Consider the following 25,786-nt stretch of genomic DNA (forward strand, 5'->3'; position numbering starts at 1 on the left):
GGAAAGGGAAAGGGAAAGGGAAAGGGAAAGGGAAAGGGAAAGGGAAAGGGAAAGGGAAAGGGAAAGGGAAAGGGAAAGGGAAAGGGAAAGGGAAAGGGAAAGGGAAAGGGAAAGGGAAAGGGAAAGGGAAAGGGAAAGGGAAAGGGAAAGGGAAAAAGAAAAAGAAAAAGAAAAAGGGAAAGGGAAAAAGAAAAAGAAAAAGAAAAAGAGAAAGGAAAAGGAAAAGGAAAAGGAAAAGGAAAAGGAAAAGGAAAAGGAAAAGGAAAAAAAAGAAAAAAGAAAAAAATGAGACTTGAAAGAATGTTAGGGGAAAATATACTTCAATTCTCTTAATCTAGTCTAGCAAAGTTAAGCCAGGTTCTCAAATTCAACCAATAAAAGACATGAGTAAAATTAAGATTTACCCTCTCCTTAAACTGTGGGTCAAGACTCCTATGTGGGCGACACATCACTAAATATGGGGTCATAACAAATTTTGAGAAGTAAAGTTTCTAACATGAGACAACCAAAACTTTACTCAAAACCAACTGTAATGAATCCCGTGTTTGCTTCTGGCTGCGCTGACTTATGGTGCGTCAGGCAGCTTCCCCACAGCCTTGGCTCTGAATGCAAACATGATGACTGTGCACTGAATCTGGCATCAGTCCACACTACACAAGCATGACGGAAACCTACTAAGGACCAGCACAGGTTGTAAATGTCACTGTTCCTACTGTACACTCCACCTCTTATAGAAACTGAGTTAAACACATAAAATAAAACTTCTCTTTTTTTCCTACCATCATTCGTAGTATGCAAATATCAAAAGAGTCTATCTTTGAATTGTATCATGTTAGAATATTTAATTAAAACTTGCTGAGTTGCTGACTTGAGTTTAACTTTAAAAAACAAAATCATTGCAAGAGTTTTGGCATAGGATCAGGACAGAATTTCCAATAATTTCTAGATGCCTTAAATTTCCTCCAGCCATTTTGTGCTGAGTAGGTAAAGCAAGGGTTCTTAGCAGTAACCATTATAAAACCAAAATCCTAAAGCATGCACGTTAAAGATGTTCTGCCTTAGAGTATCAAATATCCAGCCAAGATTTAATTCTATGTGTAAATTTGAACAAGCCTATCCATCTTATTAATAAAAAATTGATTTCCTCATAAACAAATGGAAAAGATGTATGTATAGCAAAACTGTTTTAAATGAGTTTGATTTATTACCAGCAAATGTTTGCTCTCCATATCTATTTCATACATACACAGTCACATAAAAAATTTCAAACAAAAAGAATCACAAAATATATATCCATAGTCACATAAAGAAATTCTCAAACAAAAAGGATTTCAAACAAAAGGATCACTTAGAAAAGTTTAAGAAGCCCTGCTATAAGCCACCTCATATGCTTCCCAGTGGAAGCCACTCTCAGCCACTGCCATTATCTACCCAAACACTGCAATAGAGCAAACTAAGGTCCATTAAATTAATTTCCTTATTTTATTATACCTCCTTGCACTTTCTTCTTAGAGGAAGCAAAGTAAAATGCATATATCAGTTATAAAGTTTTATGGCATTTTCGCTATTTCTGTCTTATAAATGTTATTTTAACAACCTGCATGCATTCAACCTTCTGGACACGGAAGCACACACCTGTAATCCGCAGTAGGCAGAGACACAGGGTAGAAAGCCTGGGGCAGTCTAAGCTATCTAACAAAACCATCCCAAAGAAGCCAGTTACAAATACCTCAGGATTTACATTTTAAATATATATACAGGACCTCACTGTGTAGCAAGAGCTACTGAACTACTAAGATCTGCTGCTCCTGTCTCTCAAGTGCTGGGTTATGTGACATGAGGTATTCAGGTTTTTATTTTTCAATAACTGTAAGACATGCTATAATGACTAAAGTTATAACATTTCTAAATATATTTTCTTCTTTTGAATGGTTAGATCATGAATTCCCAGATTTACTATGTATATGTATATGTGTGTGTATGTATAAATGTGTGTGTATATATTTATTTATTTAATGACTCACTGCTCAAATAAGATATAAGATACAGTACTTCCTCAGAAACTTAAATGGATTTACCACTTCAATATACCTGTATTTAACCATAGGTACAAACTACTCATTTTCCATTGATTTTTATTTCATACAAAGATTATTCCTCTATTATTTGTATCTCTTTTCAATGTAGATTTAAGTTTTACTCAGTAATTCTTCCATAAGCCTGGTTTTTACTATAACAACCACAATACATACACATTCATTATTAAAAGGGATCTTAACTGGTCTGAGACGAGAGAAAAATCAAAAGTTAATTATTTCTTGGGTCTATTGTTTTCAACATTAACTTTCAGTTTATTTGCCTAGCGGAAAATTTTATTAATTATAATGGCATTCCTAACCTATTTTAGCTTTGAAATACATTTTCAAATAGGTTTTTTTTGGACACAGATTTTTGCTCGTTGGTAAACTTTATTAACTTACAACTAAGAATGTGTCCTAGTTTCCTAAGCTGAATACATCATTTCATAAAACCCTGCAAAGATTTAAGAACTCTGCCTTTTGATTTTGAAAGCTTAACAAGGAAGTAATTACCTCTGCTTGCTTTTCAACTCCAGGTCTGCGGCTGTCGCGACACTATGGCGTGTGTCACTAGAAGCAATCACCAGGTGGAGAACAGCTTCAAGTTCAGGCACCTGCTCAGCTTCTATGAACTTCACTATACCCAATTTGCACTGCAGATAAGTGAAGGGAAGGAGAAAGAAGGGTCAGGGAAACAAAGAGCACGCACTAAAGCTAGTTAACATAACAACACGGTCATAAGCCATGGATTAATGCAACAGTAGAGCTCCTACTTAGGTTTATAATGTGCCAGACACTACACTATCTTAACTATTCACAATTTCATTTAACCCTCACAATCTATGAGGTAGATATAATTACAGACACTTTTAGATGAAGAAACTGAGGCAAAGCTTAAAACATTAAACTACACAACAAATGATGACAGTAGGCTTCAAAGACAAGTCTCTGACAACAAAACAACAAGAGTCTCCCTACTAGGCCACACGACCTTCCTAGAGGGATAAGGACTTAACATCTCTGTCCACATCTCCAGGTGAGAAGCAATACATTACGAACAAAGTGTCTGATAGATGCTTGTGAGAAACATTTTGAACAACTCACATTTCAGTTTTATTCTACTGTTAACATATACATATTTTTAAGACTAAAAATAAAGAAAATGATTTCTAGTCACTCCAAGTGCAACTCAATCCAAGAGTAGTGTTTAAACTAACATACTCAATGAAGCACAATAGATTTTAAAAAGGACTTTCTGAAATGTGAAAGAGCTATGAACTTCACTGCCCATCATTCAGGGACAAATACACCTGAAAAGTAAAATTTTATCCTCACTTTAAAAACCAGTTACATAATAATTCTCAGATGTATGAATTAGGAATGATAAAATATACAATTATTAAATGAGAAAGAAATTTTTTAAAAATTAAATGGAAAAGAATGCCAATAAAAAAGTGTAGCTGATGACAAAAAGGCCTTCTCAGTATAATTTAATTATAATAAGAAATACAGTTTGAAAGGTGGAGGAGTCATTAACGTAAACTGCAAAGGGGATGATTATAAAAGTCAAATACACAATACATAATGAAAGTGTACTAAAAACCAAAAATGACAAGAGTCTCAACAATAAATCACAAGTTAAAACATAAAACATAGTTAAATCTTACACAAGCAGTAAAAGGACAGATTTTTCTTTAATCTTCAAAGACTAAACTATAATGTGGCAAATAAAAACGTATTCTATAAAACTGTTCACACACAGAGGAAGAGAGACAGACAGACAGACAGACAGAGGCAGAACTGGAGGCGGATTGTTCTATTGTTTCCTTGAGGTGCTCTGGACTGAGCTCGCCGCCCTAAGCCTGGCTGCTAGGCTCTATCACTGAGCATTATTTTGGGAGGTTTTGTTTTGGGGGCAGGGCAGGGGGTTTCTTTTCTTTCCTTTCTTTTAAATCAGGGTCTCAAATGAACTATGCAGCCAAGAATGACTTTGAACACCTTGTATTTCCTTGCCTTCTCCTCCTGAGTGCTGGACTACAAGCATGCACCATGTCTTAGTCACGGAGTGCCAGGACTCAACCACGGCTTTATGCATGCTAGGTAAACTCTCTCAACTAAGCTACATGTCCCGTACCCTCAATTCTATTCCTGACTACTAAAACCTTTACCTTTATAATCAGAAAAAAATAAAAAATATGTTTTAATTAAAATAAGAATGAGTATATTTAGCCAGGCATGGTAGCACACACCTTTAAGCCCAACTCAAAGGAGGAAGAGGAGGTGGACTCTGAGTTTGAGACCAGTCTGGTCTACAGAGAGAGTCCAAGACAGCCAGGGCTACATAGGGAAACCCTGTCTTGAAAAACAGAGAGAGAGAGAGAGAGAGAGAGAGAGAGAGAGAAAGAAAGAGAAAGTAAGTTGATTTACTTGGGGGGAAAAAAGTATTCAAAATTAAAAAGGTTTTGTTTTTAAAGCTAAACTATTCATTTCAGCACCAGATTATGAAACAGACAAAACAGATACAGAAACCTTTAAATTCAGCAAACAATGACCAACTTAAGATTATAAATGAACAATAGCAATAACTAGTACTCTCCAGTATATTCAGCTTTAAGCCTCACAAAGGGCTAGGCTAAGAGTCCGGTATCAGAAAAGAGACCCTGGTGAATCTCAAAACTTCCATACCTTTTAGGAAAGGAGCTTTAGAAAATTTCGCTACCTCATTAGTTGCTGTGAGGATTAAATGAGATAGTATACTAAAAGTACCCAGTATAGTGCCTGCCATAGGTCATGTCACACTCATTAGAGTGGTTTCTAGATTCACACTATGGCTTAAGGGGAGGAGGGAGGAGGTAAAAGGTGTATAAGCATGAAGTAAATCTAATCAATTATAACCCTCATTGAATAGAACACTAAATTTTGAGTGGCAAGAATGCCCCATTTGCTTCTTTTTCTCTCTCCTGAAAACACTTTTGTCAATGATCACTTACATTCCCAAAAAGAAAAGATCAAATCATTGAGACTGCTATGGAGAAATAAAGGAAGGATTGGAAGACTAACCCATGTTGCTTGAATTCCAAAATAATTACATACTGATTTCTGTTCTTCCCTGAGGTGCCTGATGACAGACACAGGGAGGCACCTTCTCTGTAGAGCACCAGTCATTTTTAAAAGCTGCTCAGAGAACATCTGTGTCCTGTTTAAATCCAGAATAAAATTCTTAATGCCAATTTTAAAACCCCAAGAAGAAATATAAAAGGGAGTCATGCTTTTCCCCACATTGTCACTTGTGAAGTATAGAGGTTCCTCACTTTACACAAAATGTACAGCCCTAAAATATTGAATAATGAAAGATAAATTGTATTTTAACTGCATCAAAGGAACTACATAATTAAGACCTATAGTTATAAATTAAAATGAGAGAAAACTAAATTTGCTCAATATAAAATAGGTTGTGCATAGTACTTGAAAGATGTGAACACTGTTAGAAAGACATACGCTCATTTCCCACTCCCCCCATCCCTAGGGCTTTAACAAATAAATGACAGAGGAAAAGAATTTGCTCCTTTCCAACATACTCTTTAGAGAACTTGAAATTACAGGAATTGCTCTGCACATGCTTCCATGAACTTCACAGGGGCAAGAGTTCAGGGTCAGTACTCCTATAAAGAGCAGCTGTGATGATACCTGTTCCAACTGTTCAGGTGTCCACGGGTTGTCACCAATAACTCGTTTAGCTGCATAAAAGCTCATTCCTGGGGGAGGCTGTGGGATTCCAGAACCTCCCCCACTGTTTGAAGAAGAACCCTGTGATGATGATGATGAATTTTGGCGACTCTGGGATTCATTTAACACATATCTGAAAAGAAAATAAAACTTTAACTCTCTATAAAAGCATGTGAATTTGTGTATATCTACACATATATACATAAAACACTCACTCTGTCGTTGAACAGTATTATGCTAGAGCTGTGGTTCTTAACCTCTGGGTCGCACCCCCTTTGGGAGTAAAATGACTCTCTCACAGGTCACCTAAAACTATGGTAAAACACAGCTATTTACATTACCATTCATAATAGTAAAATTACAGTTATGAAGTAGCAACAAAAGTAATATCACAGTTAGGGGTCATCAAAACATGAGGAACTCTACTAAAGAGTCACTTTTAGCACCACTGTGCTAGAGCAACAACGAAAATAAAAATTTCCACGTAAAAATCACTTTTGTACTTATTTTGATTTTGAAGACAGAGTTTCTCTGTATAGCCCTGGCTGTCCTGGAAATCACTCTATAGACCAGGCTGGCCTGAAACTCAGAGATCCACCTGCCTCTGCTAGGATTGAAGGCATGCAGCAACACTGTCCAGCAATATAAAAAAAAATCTCAAAGGTATACATACATATATATATATACATATATATATATATATATATATATATATATATATATATATATATCGTCAGCAAATTAATCAGAAGAACCTATCACTCAAGGCAGTTATAAGTGAACTACAAAATGTTTATGCCATTTCCAGGTACATATTATTATCTGATAAGTTAGTTTACACTCACTACATTTTGATTTTTTAATGACAAATACAGACATATGCCTATTGACCCCACAAGGCTTATGGTTAGTATTGTTCTATGCTCCAAACAAAGCTTTTACGGTTTTTTCCCTTACTTTGTAACTCACATTAGAAAACTCACTGAAGCCTCTCACAAACTGCCTCCCATACAAGCATGTAACATTCTAAAAGTTAAAACTAAAGTAAAAGGCATCAGTCAGGGCCTGGCAAGATGGCTCAATGGTTAAAAGGCATTTGCCACACAAGCCTGACAACCTGAATTTAAGTCCTGAAACCCATTAAAGGTGAGAGACCCAACTCCACAGAACTGTACTTCACTCATACTCTGTACACATACAAAGAATAATAACAAAGTTTTAAAAGTAGGAAATTTTGAAAAAAAAAAAGAATTTTCTCATTATATATTCAAAGCTCCTTGTATGTGTCTCCTTGTTATTGTTATCTGACATACTTTTTAGCTTGTAGAATAGAAATAAGACCTCTAATAAATTTATTTTTCATCCAATTAAAACTATTATTCCTCATAATCATATTTATATTTTATACAAACATTAGTTGAAATCCCTTTAACTCTATACTGATATTAATTCTATACTGATAATAGATCATAATAGATACTAAAATTCTCATTAAAGAATGAGAAGCTTGGAAGCTGTATTGGTTTAAATGAGTTCCCAATTGCTGGCGCTTCTAGGGGAGATTATATCCCCATAGCCATAAGATGCAATTCTGCTGGACGAAGAAAAGTCACTGAGGGTGAGATATGAGAGTTTATAGCCTCACCCCACTTCCAGTTCACTATTTCAGCTTCTTGCCTGTAGTAAAGGCCCTGAAAAATCAAGCTATTAAACTAGAGGGGCAGAAGGAGAGCCAACTGGAAGAGAAAGAACCATACAGCCTTAACCTTCTCGTCTCTGCACTGAGGATAGATGCTATGCAACTCCATGTGCATGGTCGTCTATGTACATATACCCTCAAGATCAGGGGAAAACGGAGTAAAAGTAGCAGTTTAGAAACTATCTCTAGCAGCAAGACCAAATCAGTAGGCTAGTGTCAGACCACAATCTGGAAACCAGATTCAAAAGCCTGATAAAACACTGCAAGGGGCTGAAAAACCTTTAAGAAAGAGGAAGATGTCAACAATGTGATAAAAACACAAAGTACTACACAGGTAGTTCTTGGGGGCTATGAGGGACACAGAAAATAGAGCAAATATGTCTACACAAAATAAGAAATGTCTGTAGCAGACACCGAGTTGACATCTGGCCAGTAAGAGATATTTTCCAAGGTGACTTTGTTTCTCTGTAGAGAAATATCCTAAAGTACTGCATTATCTTAAAGAATAAGGTGGAAGTACTTGGAGGGGAGTATGAATCACTGAATACATGTAATGATGGCTACTGAGAACCCATGCTTCTAAGATGTGCTTTAAAATCTGTGCTAAAAATCAGGCAACTCTACAGCACTGTTTGAAGACATGAGAGGGATAAGCAGAGTCCAATGATACGCCTGTAGAATGTAAATCACATTTTGTACACTAAAGAAAGTGAATCAAAAAACAAAGCTATGAGAACAAAATTGTAGGAAGAGCCAAACAGATCCACTACTAAATGGTAGAAGTGCAAAAGAAATTCCAAGACATCAAGGAAAACAGAACAAGGAAAACTGGATATGATTTCCTGATTTCCTAAGGTACACAGAGCTAGGAGACTCAACATTTACTTCAGCTGGGGACTGGTGAAATCTAAAAATGACAACAGCATTACTATATCTATACAGCCAATATGTAGCAGAGCTGGACTTTAGCATTTAGTACTGCTGCAAATCCTCAGAGATGCATCACACATAAGCTGAGCCATTTAAAGTAGCATACAATTTCCACAGAGTAAACTCTCAAGACAACACTGCTTGGCTCTCTGTCATTTTTAACTCACCCGTAAGGCATCAGAAGGACATCTAGCATAAAGTCCAAGAGCAGCTGCACAGTCTTTGGTTTCTCAGCAAGATTAAAAGGAGAAGCTGACTTTGATGATTCAGCCGGGTACTTCATGTGAAAAAGAGTTGGTATTAAAAGATGCATTAAGCTGAAAGAAAAATTAAATTTATTGCAGCTAGTTTATAAATCGATTTTTATACACGCAAATAAAAGATATACTTAATACAAATTGGCAATTATATCAGGAGCTATTCATTTTTTATACCAATTAGGGACAAAGTCTTAATTTAGGGAGTAACCTTGATTTCCTAGTCCCTAGTACTCAGGAAGCAGAAGCAACTAGATTTCTGTGAGTTTAAGACCAGCCTGATCTACAGGGTTAGTCCCAGGATACCCAGGGCTACACAAAGAAACTCTGTCTCAAAAAATGTAAAAATACAAATTAAAAAGACTCAAATATTAAGCTGGGCATGGTGGTGGTACATGCTTTTAATCCCAGCACTCAGTAATTTGAGATCAGGCTGGCTAACAGAGCAAGTTCCAAGACACACAGAACTACACAGAGAAACTGTCTCAAAATAAAACAAAAACAAAAACAACAAATCTCAAAGATTTGAACAAAGATCTCAAAGTATTAAGTGATAACTGGCTCTTAGCCAACATGGTTCATCACTTTAAGAATCTAGAAAAATGTATATAAAATAAACTTGATTTTACCAGAAGGTTACCAGAAGGTTCATGTTACATTTTAGATAAAAGTAAAGTTCAACATGTTCTTTCAATAAAAATTTGCTTCAATTATTAATTTCATTGTAAACACCTGTAGTCTTTTATTCAAGGCTTCTGAGGCCCTGCATTTGATCCCCAAGACCATTATCAAACAACTGATTGACTGATAAATAAACCAGAACTGGAAACTTTCTAATTGACAGATCTGAGATAAAGATATTTTCTCTAAGCCCACAAATAAATGATGTTATAAAAGGCCTTCATTTTTTTTCCAGTGCCTATATTACCCTATTGCTTCCAGAAATTGTTGAGAAATGTTTTATCCATCAAGACAGAAATGTTTTAATGAAAAATGTTCTTTTTAGTTATTTAATGCATGCGTGGGTATTTCATCTATATGCCAAATCTATACACAACAAAGATAGCCTAGTGCCCAGAGCCAGAAAAGGGTTCTGGACCCCCTGGAATTGGAGTTAACAAATGGCTGTGAGTATTATGTGGTTGGTAGGAATTGAACCTGGGTCATCTGAAAGAGCAGACAGTACTCTTAACAACAGTGCCTTCTCTCCAGATGAGATGAAAGGAAAACAAATCAATGAAATAGATTTTTAACATCACATAAAACAACCACTTTTAAAAAGACAACAAAAAACGTGAAGCAGTTAAATTTAGGAAAGTGTCAGTCTTACATATTTTTTTGTGTTCATATGAAGAACTTTATAATGCCACTAATAAAACAGTAACTAAAATATCATAGAAAATTCAACTATCCTTCAGGTAAACAAGCCCAAGCCTTTCCAGTTGCCAAGTAAAACCAGACTTGACCTGTATCTGAAAGGCAAAAGTTGTTGACTCTTACAGATGGGAACAGGTAAGCGAGGAAGCCTTACCTATCCTGCTGTGGCTGAGGTTTCCCTTCCATGGCAGTAAGAAGCGTAGGGGCCAGCTCACATTGTTTTTCCACTGGCAGGCGAGGATAGCCCATCTTAACATAAATTATAGTAAAATTCTAATGCAGTAAGAGAAGGCAAGTGAGTATGGAGGGAAAAATTCAATTACAGAAAGTTATTCTTATAACACAACCATCACAAGAATCATCCTCTGTTTATTACAGCTTCCAAATTACTCATCTCGGGGAAGACCCTAAGCACAACTTCTTTTTAAAGTCAGCTTTTTATGTAAAAAAGGTAACTTAACCAGAAACAGTCACATGTCAATTACTACTGCTAGGAAGAAAAAAGGCATTTAGCCTATCTAAACCTTTATAATACACATTATCAGCAGATCTCCCGGTTTGCTGCAATAACCCAAGATCACATGTTAACAAATCCCAAGCTTCCATTTCACAGGTCAATTACTAAAACCATCTTAGGAACTGCAGCACTATGTGGTCCCTCAATCCAGTAACAACTCAGCAATGGATGGCAGGTAATCCAGGGAAACTGAGGGCTGCAGATGTTATCCGTAGCACTATATACAACCTTTGCAAAATTTACAACTCAAGTAAACTCATGAGTATAAATCCAGATGTAGAAATAAGATAGTTGCTAATCTGAAGGATTCTTCACAGAAATGAACAGGCATCAGAAGGCCTTCCTTCTATTTGGCATAGATATTGACCTCAATATTTGTATTTGGTTAAAGGAAAGATACTGTCTTATAATGAAATTATATGTAGAAAATAGACACAGCACCTCCAAATAAAACTGTGACTCCTGATAAAACAATCTGGGAAATTTTGCCCCACTGTGAAAAATTACAAGAGCCAGAAAAAAACACTATCTGTCATCATATAACATCAACATTTTTTAAATTTTGTTTTCATGAAACGGAATGAAGAGGAATACTTGCCAGTCTCAGATTTACTCCACTACAAAAAAGGATAGCTTCTGAGTACACACATCAGAAAGAGTATTGCTAACTCTTCTCTCTTTTCAGATTTATCTCAGATACTAAGAATCAAATTACTGTTACTTACATAAAAGCAATTACATGCATTGGGTAGGGGCCTGGCTCAGTAGAAGGTTTACCTTGCACGCAAAGGGCCCCTGGCTTAATCCCCAGTTCCAAGTTGTTTTTAGAAAAGTATACATATTATAGAGTACCAATGTGACATTTAAATCTATGTATACATTATATGTTGCTTCTATTAGGTTAAACATACCCTTAAATATCTATCATTCCATTAAGGCAAGACCTTGAAAGCCCTTTTTCTAGCTTTCTGTAAGTTATTTTGTTGTTTCAGAGTTCATATTCAAGAAGAGCATCCCATAATTTGTTCAGGCTATTCTTGAACTTCTGAGCTCAAGCAATACTCCTGCCTCAACCTAACAAGCCAAAGGAACTGCAATCCTACACCACACTGGGCGCCTGTAAACACCTGTTTGCAGAAAGTACCCATTACCTACAGTCATTCCAACTGCGCAAGCACAGCACATCACAAGTTCCTGTTCTCTAGACTTAGTACCTAGCAATTAATTTTCCCCCAACTTCTGATAATCGGTACTCTACTCTTAATGTCTTTGATATTAACTTGTTCAGATTCTGTATAAGTAAAATCATTCTTTTTTATATTAAATACCTCACAGTCATTTCACCAACATTTCTTTGCCCAATAAATGGCCATTCATTACCATGTTCCTATAACTTCTTTGAAGCAGCATTACCTGTGAATCAGTACTCCATGAAAAAATAACACAGCATTAAAAAAAAAAAAAAAAAAAAAAAACAACTGTTTCAGTTAGGTATGGTCTAAGAATGAAACTTTTAAGTTTGCCAATAAACATTGATGGCATCAACTAAACACTGAGAAGACTGACGTAAACCCCCCTCCCCGCAAAAAAAATTCCAAACTAACTCTCACCGTGACAAAGGAAACTGCAGCAGGGTCCTGGTACTGAACCAATAGTGTTTCTACTGGAAGCTGTATTTTGGGGCGGCTTTTTATACGTTTATTCAGATGGACCAGCAGTTCCATTACCTAAAACAAAGACAGAACTAGAATTATCAATTATATCTTAAAAATAAATTCATTTCTTAGACATTACTTGTCTTAGTGGAAAGTAGCTACTTCTTTCTTTTAAGGAACATAAAGTTTATAACGCAGAAAGGGATGTATCAGAATCAGAAACACAGTATCTGCATTTTGCAAGATACCAAGATTATTACAATGTAAAATATAAGATTCTACTGTCTCTAGATATACTTGGTTGGCCAAATAGGCGTACTTGTAAGAAAATGTAGTAGGAACACTGAGTTCTAGGGAATAAATTTCAAGGAGAAAATTGGTTTCAGAAAAGGAACTGGACCTAATAGAATATGGCAAATTATATCTATCTGAAACCCAGAGTGGTAAGAATTCATAAAATTAGGATCTGGATTATAACAGAGTTTAGCAAAACACTGAAGTATGTTTATTTTATCCTGAAAAATCATCTAAAACCACTAAGAGAATTTAAGTAAAAACATAAAACCTCCCTCCTCCCCTAAAATGGGAAAGAAACAAAAGTAGAAATTAACACATCAGCAATTCCTGTGGAAAGAAAGGAAAATATACAAGTTTCTGATAAATGACCACAGTCTTACTCCAATATATTATGTACTAAGAAGAAAATGAACACTGAGAAATGAGATTTTTTTTAATCTCTCCCAAAGGAACGACTGAACATTTTAATTAAGGGCTGCATCTATGATATATCACTTCTTAGATATGCACTGAAGCCTCAAAGCACACATTAGTGAAAGCTACCATTTTGAGTGACTAAATATAATGCTGAGACGATGTTTTTAGATATGCCCTTTGGTATATGTATGTGCTTATTTTTGTTGGATATAAATCCAAGACCAAAGTGTTTGGTCAGTAGGTTCTGCACATGCCCAGTTTGAACAGATGCTTTCACTTACTCTCCAAAATGAGCATAATAATTTTCAGTTCTCCCAGTAGTATTTAAGAGCTCAAGTTGTTCTACAGACTTGCTAGCTAACATCAAATACAGTCAAGCATTAACTTCCTTCTATTCTAATAATGCTTACCAAAAAAAGTTAATTATAACGGAATTCGACTTAGCAACTCTCATTTTCCTTAAATTAAAAATGCATTCTAGCCAGGCAGTGCTGGCACATGCCTTTAATTCCAGCACTCAAGAGACAGTGACAGGCAGATCTCTGAGTTCAAGGACAGCCTGGTGTATAGAGCAAGCTCCAGGATAGCCAGGGCTGTGACATAGTGAACCCCTGTCCTAAAAAACTAAAAGAAATAAATAAATCCAAGATCTCTTTTATATAGTTATGAAAGAGGAAAACTGCATTATAAATTTGTGCTCAATATCTGTATCTTTTATTAGCAATACCATTCAAATGACAATTATTATTACACTAGTTCTAAAATTTATAAGGCATAACAGTGAACAACATATACTATAAAAGTAAAAACACCTATCAAGACTCCACTGCCTAAAAATCAAAATACCACACAAAAAAAGTTCTACTGCTTCCTTCAGAGTCATTTTTAATCTCTATTTACTTTGGCTGGCCTTGGATGAATTAAATTTACTTTTGTAAATATAGTAAAAAAAAAAAAATTAACATGTGTAACCATTACACAGAAGGAGTACCTTGCAGAAGCCAGATTAATTTTGAAATTACTTATCTATTAAGTCTCGATTTATAAAGTATATTGTTAGTCATGTGATATAAGGCAACTTACTTTGAGTCCCAGTTTTTTCATCTATAAAATAGGAATGATTAGAGCACCTATACCTCACAGAATTATTAAATTGAGACACTAACCAATAATTGTGGCTATTACTATTAATTTCAGGATCATTTTTCCTATCTGAAGGACTCAAATGACAATTCTTCAAAGCTACAGGATTGAATAAAAAAGATCTATCTGAGTGGCACAATGTTAAAGTCTATCAGCTTTAACTATTGTTTCCTTTTTCCCAGGAGTTTTCAAGTTTGCTTAACAGTATCCCTTTGCTAATAAAGATATACATAAATATATGTAACATACTATAATCACTAATGTTAAACTTGTACATCAAAAATATTAAACAGGAAAACTACAACCAGAGAAGGCTGTAATCTGTAACTACCAATATATAAGACTAGAAGACAGATTCTCAAGATATAACTGTAGAGTGTTAACAGCAAATAGTCTCAGGGCATGCTCAACTCCACATTCAACAAACAAGAATATAATTTTTTAATCTTATGAAGGATTTTTCTCAGAACACAGAATACACTTTAGATCAGAGATGTAAGTCAATGGCAGAACACATGCTTCTCTTACACAAAAGCCCGTACGTGGTAGCTAACCAAAGTACCACACACCACACACACCAAAAAAAAAAAAAAGTTTACAGTGGTCTCAGTCCACAATGTAATAAGGAAACTTTTGCAACAAATATTTCAAAACTAAAACCAATGTTCTTACTAATAATTAAGTCAAAAATAAAAGCAAACACTGCATACTGTATAACTCTAAGGTATAACCAGAACACCAAAGACAAGTTCATAAACAGGCTTTTATTCATCCTGAGCATTCTTGAAAACATAATTAGTGAAAGAAAATTTATTTTAAATTTTAAATCTTGGCTCACCTATTCATTATTTGATCGTTTAAAAATTCATTAACTAGCCAGGCAGTGGTGGTGCATGCCTTTAATCCAAGCATTTGGAGGCAGAGGCAGGCAGATCTCTGTGAGTTTGAGACCACAGAGGGAACTCTAGGAAAGTCTACAGCGTCTAGGAGAGTCTTCAGAGGGAACTCTGGGACAGTCAAGGCTAAATAGTAGGGGGGTGGGGAATCAATAATTGAGCTGGGTGGTAGTGGGACACACCTTTAAAACCAGCAATTGAGAGCTGAGGCACACAGATCTGTGAGTTCAAGGCCATCCTTGTCTAGACTTCCAGGCTAGCCAGGGCTACATATAAACACAAATAAAAATAAAAGTTCATTGATCATTCTAAACTTGGCTTCATCTGTAAAATGTAGAAAAGAAAGAACTAGTTCATATTACCCTATATAAACTTACAACTTCTTAGCACTTTTCTTAACACATAACCATTATTACACTATCATATAGATAAAAATCTTATATGAGAAAAAGAAAAACAATTTGAGTAAAACAGAAAAATGCAATTAACAAGAAGAAATACCTAATCACTGGTTTGTCTTTTAAAACAGCTCAAATTAAGGGGCTGGAGAGATGGCTCAGCTGTTAAAAGCACTGACTGCTCTTCCAGAGGTCCTAAGTTCAATTCCCAGCAACCACATGGTGGCTCACAATCATCTGTAATGAGATCTGACACCCTTCTGGCGTGTCTGAAGACAGCTACAGTATACTCATATACATAAAATAAATAAATCCTTTTTTTAAAAAAAGCTCAAATTAAAACAGGCTAGGCTGAGTGGCATATTAATTGTCAAGCATGTAGAAACCACTGGGTTAGAGACCAGAACAATCAATCAATCAATCAATCAATCAATAAATAAGCAAGCAAGCAAACAAGTAAACAATAGTATAATTTTGATAATAGTAACCAATAAAAGTTAGAGATAAGAGCTGAGAATATGGCTCAATCAATAAAGTGCTAGCTACACAGGACTGAGCTCAACCTCCCAGAATCCATTTTTTTAAAAAGAAAAAAAGCTGGACATGATGCCACATATACCTGTACTGGGGAAATGAAGTCAGTAGGATCCCCGGAGGCTCACTGGCCAGCCAGTCTAGTCAAATCAGTGAGGTCCAGGTGTGGTAAGAGATCATGCATCCTTCAAAAATTAAGAAATGGATGGAAAGATGGCATGGGGGCCATAACCTGCTCTTTTAGATGACCCAGACTGAATTTCCAGAACCCACTTAGTGGTTCACAACCATCTGTAACTCCAGTTACAGGGGATCTGATTGCCCTCTTCTAGCCTCAGTGGGCACCAGGCATCCACATGGAACAGACAAACATATATGCAGGTAAACAACCATGCAAACAAAATGAAAATTTAAAAATATTTGAACATCTAGCTGCATATGTAGCAGAAGATGGCCTAGTCAGCCATCATCGAGAAGAGAGGGCCCCTTGGTCTTGCAAACTTTATATGCCCCAGTACAGGGGAACACCAGGGCTAAGAAGTGGGAGTGGGTGGGTAGGGGAGCAGGGCAGAGGGGAGGGTATAGGGGACTTTCGGGGTAGCATTTGAAATGTAAATGAAGAAAATATCTAATAAAAAATTGAAAAAATATTTAAACATATTTAAAAGGTGGTATACAACTAGGACAGACACCCAACATCAATCTTTAGCCATTAAATGTGTGATCACATGCACATACAAACATGTAAACACACACACAGGGAAACCTGAGAACAAGAATCAAAGTCCCAACTGAAAATAGGATAAATAGTATAACAGAACTCAATGGCACTAAAATTAGTAGGTGGGGGCTGGTGAGATGGCTCAGCAGGTAACAGCACTCGACTGCTCTTCTCAAGGTCCTGAGTTCAAATCCCAGCAACCACATGGTGGCTCACAACCATCCCTAACGAGATCTGACTCCCTCTTCTGGTGTGTCTGAAGACAGCTACAGTGTACTTACATATAATAAATAAATAAATCTTTAAAAAAAAATTAGTAGGTGATAGGAACAGATGATTGTCTACCCAAAAAAGGATAAAGTAGAAAGATCTTATATAAACAAGTTTGGGTTTTTAGGGGTTTCTTTGTTTGTTTTTGTAATGTACTAAAAATACTCAGCCTAAAGGATGGTTCTCTAGCTCCTTCTTTTTGGCTTCCACTCTAAATATCTCCAGCAGCCAAGTAAAGATATCACTAACACCCTTTCAAATCAGTGCCCTAGAATCCTGTTTCCTCCTGCCCCTCACCCTCCCTCTCATCCACCGTGGCCTCTTTAGTTCCCAGGGGATCACATTCTGTCCACCATCTCTTAACCTGGTGATCTTACTAACCAAGAACTCTCCCACCCACTATAACCACGTCCTCATGTTCTCATCTACTCCTTTCTTCTTCACTCTTAGCAAAAGTAAAATGTCCTCCTATGAGCCCATATATTTTATTCCTTGGTCCACAGCTAGCGATTGTTTTGAAAAGTAAAACGTTTTTAGAGAGGCCGTCTCACTGAGTGAGGTTGGTCACTGGGGAGCAAGTGTTCTGATTATATAGACAGGCCTCCCTGCCCATGCACTCTCTGCTTACTGGGTGGACACAATATGAGCATCTACCCTCATATTCTTACTATTATACCTCCTAACTATCCTTTTATACTCTGAACCAAAATAAATTCTTCCTTCCTTAACTAGCTTCTGTTAGGTATTTTGTCTCAGAGCAAGAGAAAACAAATGCAGCAGGTACCACAAATCATAATTCAGTAAGTAACCAGACTGATAACAATAAGTAAATATACATCAATTTGTAAAAGGCCTTTGGTACCCTGAAAGCAAGAAAAATCCACTGAGAGGTTTTAATAGGAAAATGGCATAACCTCAGCAAATAAGGATTAACAGCAAATGAAAATAGCAAGTATATGTATGGCAAGACTCTCCATCCTTTCCTGCAACAAAGACATTCTGGGAGATACTTTACCACTGAACTCAAATCAGAGTCTCTTAGAGAAGACAGTCAAGTCAATGTCAACCTATTATAGTATCACAAGAGATGAAACCTGATGACAGCTAAAAGACCAGGTCTATCACAAAAATACTGGGAAAAAAAAAAAACTATGTTACAAATTAAAGGGCAAAGTGCTCCATATACAATAATTTAAAAATAAAATAGTGATATTATAATTACATAGCTTTTTGAAACAGTATTTTGAAGGATGTAAGTTATATAAGAACAGTTCGTTTTCAGTTTATTTGATCACCTTTATTACCTTTATTTAAGGATATATTCACCATCAACTGATGATTAAAGACTATTTCCCCTTTCTAAACTGGCTTTCATATTTGGTTTTAGATCAGTCCAGGTAATTAATTATCTTGATTAAATTACCTGACACTGGTAACAAGCACACAAGTAGTGATAGCAGCTGTACTAGGTAGGCATTTGAGTTCTTAGACTTACGATACATTTGGAAAGCTGTAATTAGGATCAGGAACCTACATTTCAACAATGAGAATAAAAAACTCACATATATATATATATATATATCCACTTATTCATCAATTATTTCCCCAAACGGTCCCCAACATGCTTACTTTTTTCCGTACTCCTTCTTGGGTGCTGGACAGTTTGAGCAGAACAGGAGGAAGGAATTTAGATATAATATTTTGTAACTGTTCATCTGTTTCAGCATGGCCAAGTCGTAAAAAGACCCGTTCGAGCTGATCTATAATATAAAAGAAAACAAGAGAACTTGGCAAACCAAACATAAACAAGCCTATTTTTATAGCCTAATTCTTTTTTCTGTACTGCAGATCCTTCAGTCAAGAATTTAAACCAGACTAGCCCCATACACAAATGACTGTGTCACACCAGAAAGTACTATTAAAAAAGGGTCTCTTAGCTAATCATGTACACCTGTCTCTAGACATTTAATCTCTAAAAAGGAGAATAACCAGGAGTAATTCAGTTACTTAGTCTTCCTGAAGGAGTTAGGTCCTAAGAAAAGATATACGTTTTTTGTTGTTTGTTGTTTGTTTTTGTTTTTTAAAGTGATCTAAACCTAGCTAGGAGACCACAACAGAGGAACTTTGACTAGATGTCAGGGACTAACTGATGAAGTTTCTCCAAAGTCAGAATCACTGACCACTACTATGTGGGGACCGAGACAAGTATCCCACAGGGAAGCTAGAGTGAGAACCATGTTGGACAAGACTATGGGGATGTGTTCAACAAAATGTAGATAGTAATTATTAAACAAGCCACCATGTATCTTTGACCAATGTACTATATACAGAGGGGAAAGAATGCCAAACACCTGGTTGCAAATTACTGTTAATTTTTTAGGTACTAGGCATTTATGAGGCCATAGGTTTGAACCTTAGCACTGAAGAAAAAAAAAAAAGGTGCTGTAATGAAATATTTGTTTCTCAAAGGCTCTTATAAAAACTATGAGTGACACTGAGCACAGTGGTGCTTGACTGTAATCTCACCATTTGAAAAGCTGAGGCAGGAGGATCACTCTAAGTTTCAGGCTAGGCTGGTCTGTGAAACAAGATAACTAGCTGTCTCAAAAAGAGTTAGGGATGCCTCTACAAGTAAAAACTCTTACAAGGATGAAGATCTGAGTTCAAACCACCAGAACTCAGGCAAAAGCCTGGCACAGTCACATGCATACTTACAGCCTATAACTGTGAACAAGCACTGGGCCTGCTGATGAACAACCGTATCTCTAGTGAGTGTGGCGTAGAGTAATAAAGCAAAACACTCAAAACCGCCTCTGGTCTCCCTATGCATGAGGGTACAGATTTACAAAAATACACACGGGCAAACACTACACCACACAACACCCACACATACACCCACACATACACACACACACACACACACACAAATCACTTGCAAAAATTATCAGTAAGAATGAGCTGAAAATATTTTATATCTTGATTAGTGCATCATGCCAAGTACACCTCAATTTTAAAATGTATTTTTAAAAGTCTTTATTACTTAGTGATAAAAACGAAAAAATATGCAGATGAACTAATACAGTTACTGAAATTTACTTCAAATAATAAGGTTAGCCAAAAGACAGGCAAAAGGAGTCATACAAATGAAACTCAAGACTACCCACTGACTGGTAATTAGGCAAGTGTTATAACAGATACTAAGAATTACTATTTTATCTGCGTGTCTGTCTGTGTAAGGGTGTCAGGTCCCGGAGAACTAGGGTTACAGACAGTTGTAAGCTGCCATATGGGTGCTGGGAGGAACAGTGCTCTTAACTGCTGAGCCTTCTCCCCAGCCCCAAGATTAACTTTTTTGTTTACCTCAAATACTCCATCTGTGAAAGAAAGTAGATAGATCCATCAATGAGTGAGCTCTGAAAAAGCAAATGCAGCAACACCCGAGTAGAAACATATAAACCCTATATCCAACATGAATCTTACTTTAAATATAATTTAGTAATAAAAGGAGAGAGATTCTTGGGAATACTAGAGCTTAGGACAGGAAAAAAGATTTTTAAAAGGGAGCCTGAAACATCTTATAGTACTAGAGATGAAATGAAAATATAAAAAATGTATTGAAATCAACCTGAAAGAACTCCTGCTACACTGGACTAACAGAACACAATAAATAGTATATGGCTGGGTTAAAAAGCCAAACTAGAAACCCACACAGGTCTTTATTGATGTCAATAAACTAAAGGGAAAGGTAAGTCTTTCTTATGGAAGAACTCAAAATAATATATTCCTAAAGGAAGTATAGCTTCCTTCCTTCCTCTTTCTCTTTTCAGGGTACTCTGGATTTAGTTACTACTTAGAACAGAAGGAAATAATAACTTTACAATGGAAAAATGCTCTCACCCAATATAATGTGTGCATGATGATATGTAACAAGAGAGACATTTCAGCACTCTTGTATTCATTCTAAAACCTACCATCCAAGTCTATTTGCTGGTAAAACATCAGAAAATGCAAACTGGATAACCACTAGGAGTCCCAATGAGGAGCCAATATTGATGGTGTCACAGAAGCCAGAGATCTGGAACCAGACCAATGACTCACTGCAAAAGCTATTTACAAGTGAAGCTGTGTAGACAGAGGGACATACTGTGGGACACACTGTGACATAGTACAGCTTCCTCCGAGATAAGTTTTTTATGCTTTGGGGTTTTGTTGGGGGTGCGTGTGCTCGAGCACAAGTATGTGCTTTATTTTGGGGGGTTGGGGAGTTTTGCAAGAGTGAAGGGCAGATATGAGGGGACAAGGAGATGAGCAGGAGGGGGTACACAATATGAAACTCACAAAGAATCAATAAAATGTTTTAAAAACCTAGTAAAATTCCAAGTAAAGTTCAAGTTTAGTTGAAGAAAGGAAAATAAAACAAACAATCAAAAGTGGGCAGGTAAACTCTGGGAATACTGGACCAGATGACTCTACTTAATAAACACGGAGTGCTATTGTGAAAAAAAAATTGTTTCATTTTTCAAGACAGAGTTTCTCTGTGTAGCCTTGGCTGTCCTAGAACTTGCTCCTTAGGAATGTTGAATTCAACCACTACATCTGTGAAAGCTCCAAGTAACAAGCATATTCTTCAGTGCATTACAGCTCTTAGGCAGGAGAAAACTGTCCACAGACACGACAAAAAGTTAAATTTTCTTAACAAATTTACCTAGAAAAATCTATGACAAAGTTAAAAAGGGAGATATATTGTGGTTATTTTTAATATACTCATTTGTAATGCAATGTGATAATACAAAAACCACCAAACATCATACAAGGGCACTGCTTCTCAAGCAGGCAGAATTATATCTTCCACATTCAATAGAGAAAGGATCAATGTACAACTAATCAGGTCATCTTTTAGAGACATAATGTACTTTTAAGTAAACGCTAATCAAGCTGGGTGTGGTTAACATACTCCTGTAATCCTAGCATGATGAAGACTGAGTCAGGATGCTGAGAAGTTCAAGGCCACCCTACTCATACCAAGAATCTAGCTTAAAGAGAGGGTAGGGCACACACAGAGAAGGTTCTGAGGGAAAAGGTACCAAGACTGCTGCCAAGACTGACAACCTGAGCTGAGCCTCAGGATCACAAAGTGGAAGGAGGTAATTCCTGCAAGTTGTCTTTGAACTCCATATATGTGATCATGTGATATGATAAGTACATCCCTAAACACATACATGCACACACATGTGCGCACACACACACCTAGGATCCACATATGAGGGAAGACATACAGGTATTTTTCTTCCTAAGATTGTGACCCTCTTGCACTTCTATTCTTCCACGTGGTATGACATAAAAAAAGAAAAAGGAAAAACTCAACATTTGAAAGCCTCTCAGTATGGAGCTTTCAGAAACAACAGGATACTGGGGTGGGAGAGTGTGTATGGATTCACTGGTAGAAAGCTCAGTACCACATTATATCAAACATGGTGGCTCTTAGGAGCTGTCAGCTGTAGGATTTTAATTTCAAGGACATTCTTGGTTATATAACAAGTTCAAGGTCAGTCTAGGATATGTGAGGTTCTGTCTCAAGAAGAGGGGCCAAAAAAAAGCAAGAAAATGAAAGACATTTCTTTTCATTATAAATTATCTAGTCTCAAGTATTCTGTTATGGCAACAAAAATAGACAAATGTCATAAAAGGACCTTCTCAAAAAGAGAAAGAGAGAGAACCATATGTTCTGAAGATTTAGAGGAGATCTAAAACTCACTCATCTTTCATAAGCTATTAGCTCTAAGTGATACTCTCCAAATTATCATGGTAGATTCTAACAGATGATAAACAGAATTTGAGACAAGAGCAAGCTCCATCTTTTCACGTTTTCTACTCAAACTCCCACTGTTTTGCTTATCAAAAAATTAGAGACATTACTATTTCTCTTTAAACAATCAGTTAAATGTGGGGAGATGGGAGGGAGAAGAGAGTTAGTGCATATGTGACAGAAAGACATAATATTGTCTACTTGACAGGATCTAGAATCACCTAAGAGACAAAAGTTTGAGCATGTCAATGAAAGAGCTTCTAAATTCAGTTACATGGGTTAGAAACTCCATCCTTAATGCAGGTGGTACCATTCCATGGACTGAGATCCCAAGTTGAAAAAGGACATAGTGAGTTAAATATGGCCACTCACTTCTACTTCCCAACTGTAGGTACAATGTGACCAGCTGTCTCAAATCCTGTGTGCCTTCTTCTTTCATCAAGTTGCTTTTGTTATGAATTTTATTATAGCAACAGGAAAAGTAATTGATTCAATGTACGTGTACATGTGTGTGTGGGTGTGTGTGGTGTATGCATGTGCAGACCCACTGTGTGTGGAGGTCAGAGGTCAATGACAGTTATCTTCCTCCACTACTCTCCATGTCATTTTCTGAGACAAAAGTCTCTCCCTGAATCTGACGCTCACCAATTCAGTGCACCACGCTGATCAGTAAGCCCCAGTGATATTGCTGGGTCAGCCCAGCATTTGATTACAACTCCTTGCACCCTCTGGCTTCTGTGTGGGTGATGGGGATCTCTATTAGGTCTTTACTATTGCACAGCAAGCATTTCACTCAAGAAGGCTCATCTCTCCCCCAATTCAAATACTGGGGACATATTTTTCACAGCTATTTTTATTCATATATTAATATTATATAATCTCAACCCTGGAACATAACATATTAATTTGTAACTCTGCCTTTCTCTTTTTACTGTTTTGAGACAGGCTCTTTTTGTTTTGTTTAGAGTCTGAGTCTCTACAGAGCCCTGACCATCCTGGATCTCTGTACGCCAGGCAAGCCTTGAAGCCACAGATATCTGCCTATCTCTGCCTTCCAAGAGCTGGGACTAAAGGCATGTGCTACCAAACCTGGCCTGCCTTCCCTCTTTTAATTAACATAAATTTCCATCTTAGCCCTTTAGAGTGATATAACTCAGAATTTTTCAGATTTTACACAGACATAGCATAGAAGATATACATTTCAAAACTCACAATATGCCTTAAGCAAACAATGAAACTAATCCTCCAGCCTCAGCTTCCTACATCTGGGGAGTATAGGTATGCAAACCCATTGCTCAGTTTATTGATGACTTATGAAGGTTTAATTGTATTTGTTATCACTACTGTGTGTGAGAGAGTAAGAGGTGGAGAGAAGATAGGAGAGAGGGGAGAGGAGGTGACGACAGGGAGGGAAAGCTGTGTGCCACAATGCAGGTGTCGAGGTCAGAGACAACTCTGTGGAGCCAGTTCTCGCCTTCCACCTTTATGCAGGTTCTGGGGATCAAAATGCTATCATCAAGCTTGCACAGCGAGCAAGTTTATCCACTAAGCAACCTTGCTGGCCTTTATAAGAGCTTTTACATATTTGACAAATAACTTCCACTTTTCCCCCATATAGTAAATAAATCACTTTTCAGTTTCCCCTCTAATCCTCTATAGGACTTTTTTTCTTTTCCAGATCTCACTGTTTAAATACAGTTCAATTTGCCATTACTTTACTTTATGGCTATATTTAGTTTCATGCTTAGAATTCTTTTTATCATGCCAAGATTATTGTTTTAAAAATTACAATGTATGGGGGAAAAAAACATAGTAGAGCTAACTGATATCTGGAAACATGGGCAAGAGCATTCTCACCATTCAGGTAAGAATGACTCACCACATCTGAATTGGTTTTACAATGTACTTTATGATAAACACAAGCTTTACTTCTTGGAGAATTGTGGTACATGTTGGGCAAAAGGTGTCAATCTGACCAGCTCCAAATGACAAAAATGACACTGAATCTCTAATGATAATCCTAGTGATGATTATCCCTAGTAGATACCATTTCACTCATGTCATGAACTCAATGGAACAGGAACTAGGAATTGAAAGCCTGTTTTGAGTGACTGTCTTGGAAGCTTGCACATGGTTTCCTCCAGATTCACTCCATACACCTTTTCTTCCCTTTGGTGGTTTCACTGTAATAAAGCTAATCTGAGAGTACGATTATTTGTTCAGTGCATTGAGTCCTCCTAGACTCTGAAGTACTGAACCTAAGCAGTAGCCTTGGAGAGACCTAAAACATATTTATCTATATTTTCATATACCTTATGATTTTGCTTTCTGTATTCAAGTTTTTAATCTATTCAAAATAGTCCTTTAGCATATGGAAGAATGTAGGAAATTAATTTTTTTCTGGAGTCTTTAAGATTTGTTCATTGTAATATAAAACACAAAGAAAACATGTAAAGCACAAGTACACACAGTTCAATTAACTGTTAGAAACTCTCACTTAGCTGCCATCCAAGCCTAGGAGGGGAAAAATAGATTTTGAAATGTGATTAAAAATAGATGGGGGGGAGGGGCTGGAGAGATAGCTCAGCAGTTAAGAGCACTGACTGCTCTTCCGAAGGTCCTGAGTTCAAATCCCAGCAACCACATGGTGGCTCACAACCATCAGTACAGCTACAGTGTACCCATATACATAAATAAATAAACCTTTTAAAAATAGATTTGAGCCAAGCATGATAGAGCATATAACTTCAGTACTCAAAGAGTAAAAGAATAAACAATTCAAGGCCAGCCTGAAATATAGTGAGACCCTGTTTAAAGAAAGGAGGATGGATGGGAAGAGATGAAAAAAAAGAAAGGAGGCTGTCTGGGAGGGGATAGATTTAGAGGGCTGCAGGTATAGTATAGGGCACAGCATATACTATGTACAAAAACCTAGGTTCAAACCTCAGCATCAAAAAGAAAGAAAAGATAGAAAAAACTTTACTATACTTACAGAGTCGGAAAGGACTTTTTTTTCCCTCATTGCTATGATTTAATACATGACAAAAATTAACTTGGGAAGGAAG

The 25,786-nt window shown here is 36.6% G+C and overlaps 1 protein-coding gene across 6 annotated transcripts in view; it reads right to left on the bottom strand.

Annotated features, from left to right (window-relative positions):
- The window catches only part of Ecpas (Ecm29 proteasome adaptor and scaffold), a 120,515-nt gene that overhangs the window by 69,590 nt on the left and 25,139 nt on the right, over window positions 1-25,786 (bottom strand). For 4 of the 6 annotated variants that reach the window (XM_006537848.4, NM_172381.3, NM_001355696.1 and 1 more), the window contains 6 exons: window positions 18,545-18,675; window positions 12,195-12,311; window positions 10,222-10,340; window positions 8,601-8,750; window positions 5,766-5,937; window positions 2,592-2,731 (listed from right to left, as the gene is read on the bottom strand). In XM_006537848.4, the coding sequence (XP_006537911.1) occupies window positions 2,592-2,731; window positions 5,766-5,937; window positions 8,601-8,750; window positions 10,222-10,340; window positions 12,195-12,311; window positions 18,545-18,675 (829 nt within the window). Of the gene's footprint in view, window positions 1-2,591; window positions 2,732-5,138; window positions 5,399-5,765; window positions 5,938-8,600; window positions 8,751-10,221; window positions 10,341-12,194; window positions 12,312-18,544; window positions 18,676-25,786 lie in introns of those variants that run through there. The other 2 variants (XM_006537850.4, XM_011250007.3) reach the window with 2 other exon arrangements.

The sequence above is a fragment of the Mus musculus genome, chromosome 4, assembly GCF_000001635.26.
Source record: "Mus musculus strain C57BL/6J chromosome 4, GRCm38.p6 C57BL/6J".
Lineage (NCBI taxonomy): Eukaryota > Metazoa > Chordata > Mammalia > Rodentia > Muridae > Mus > Mus musculus.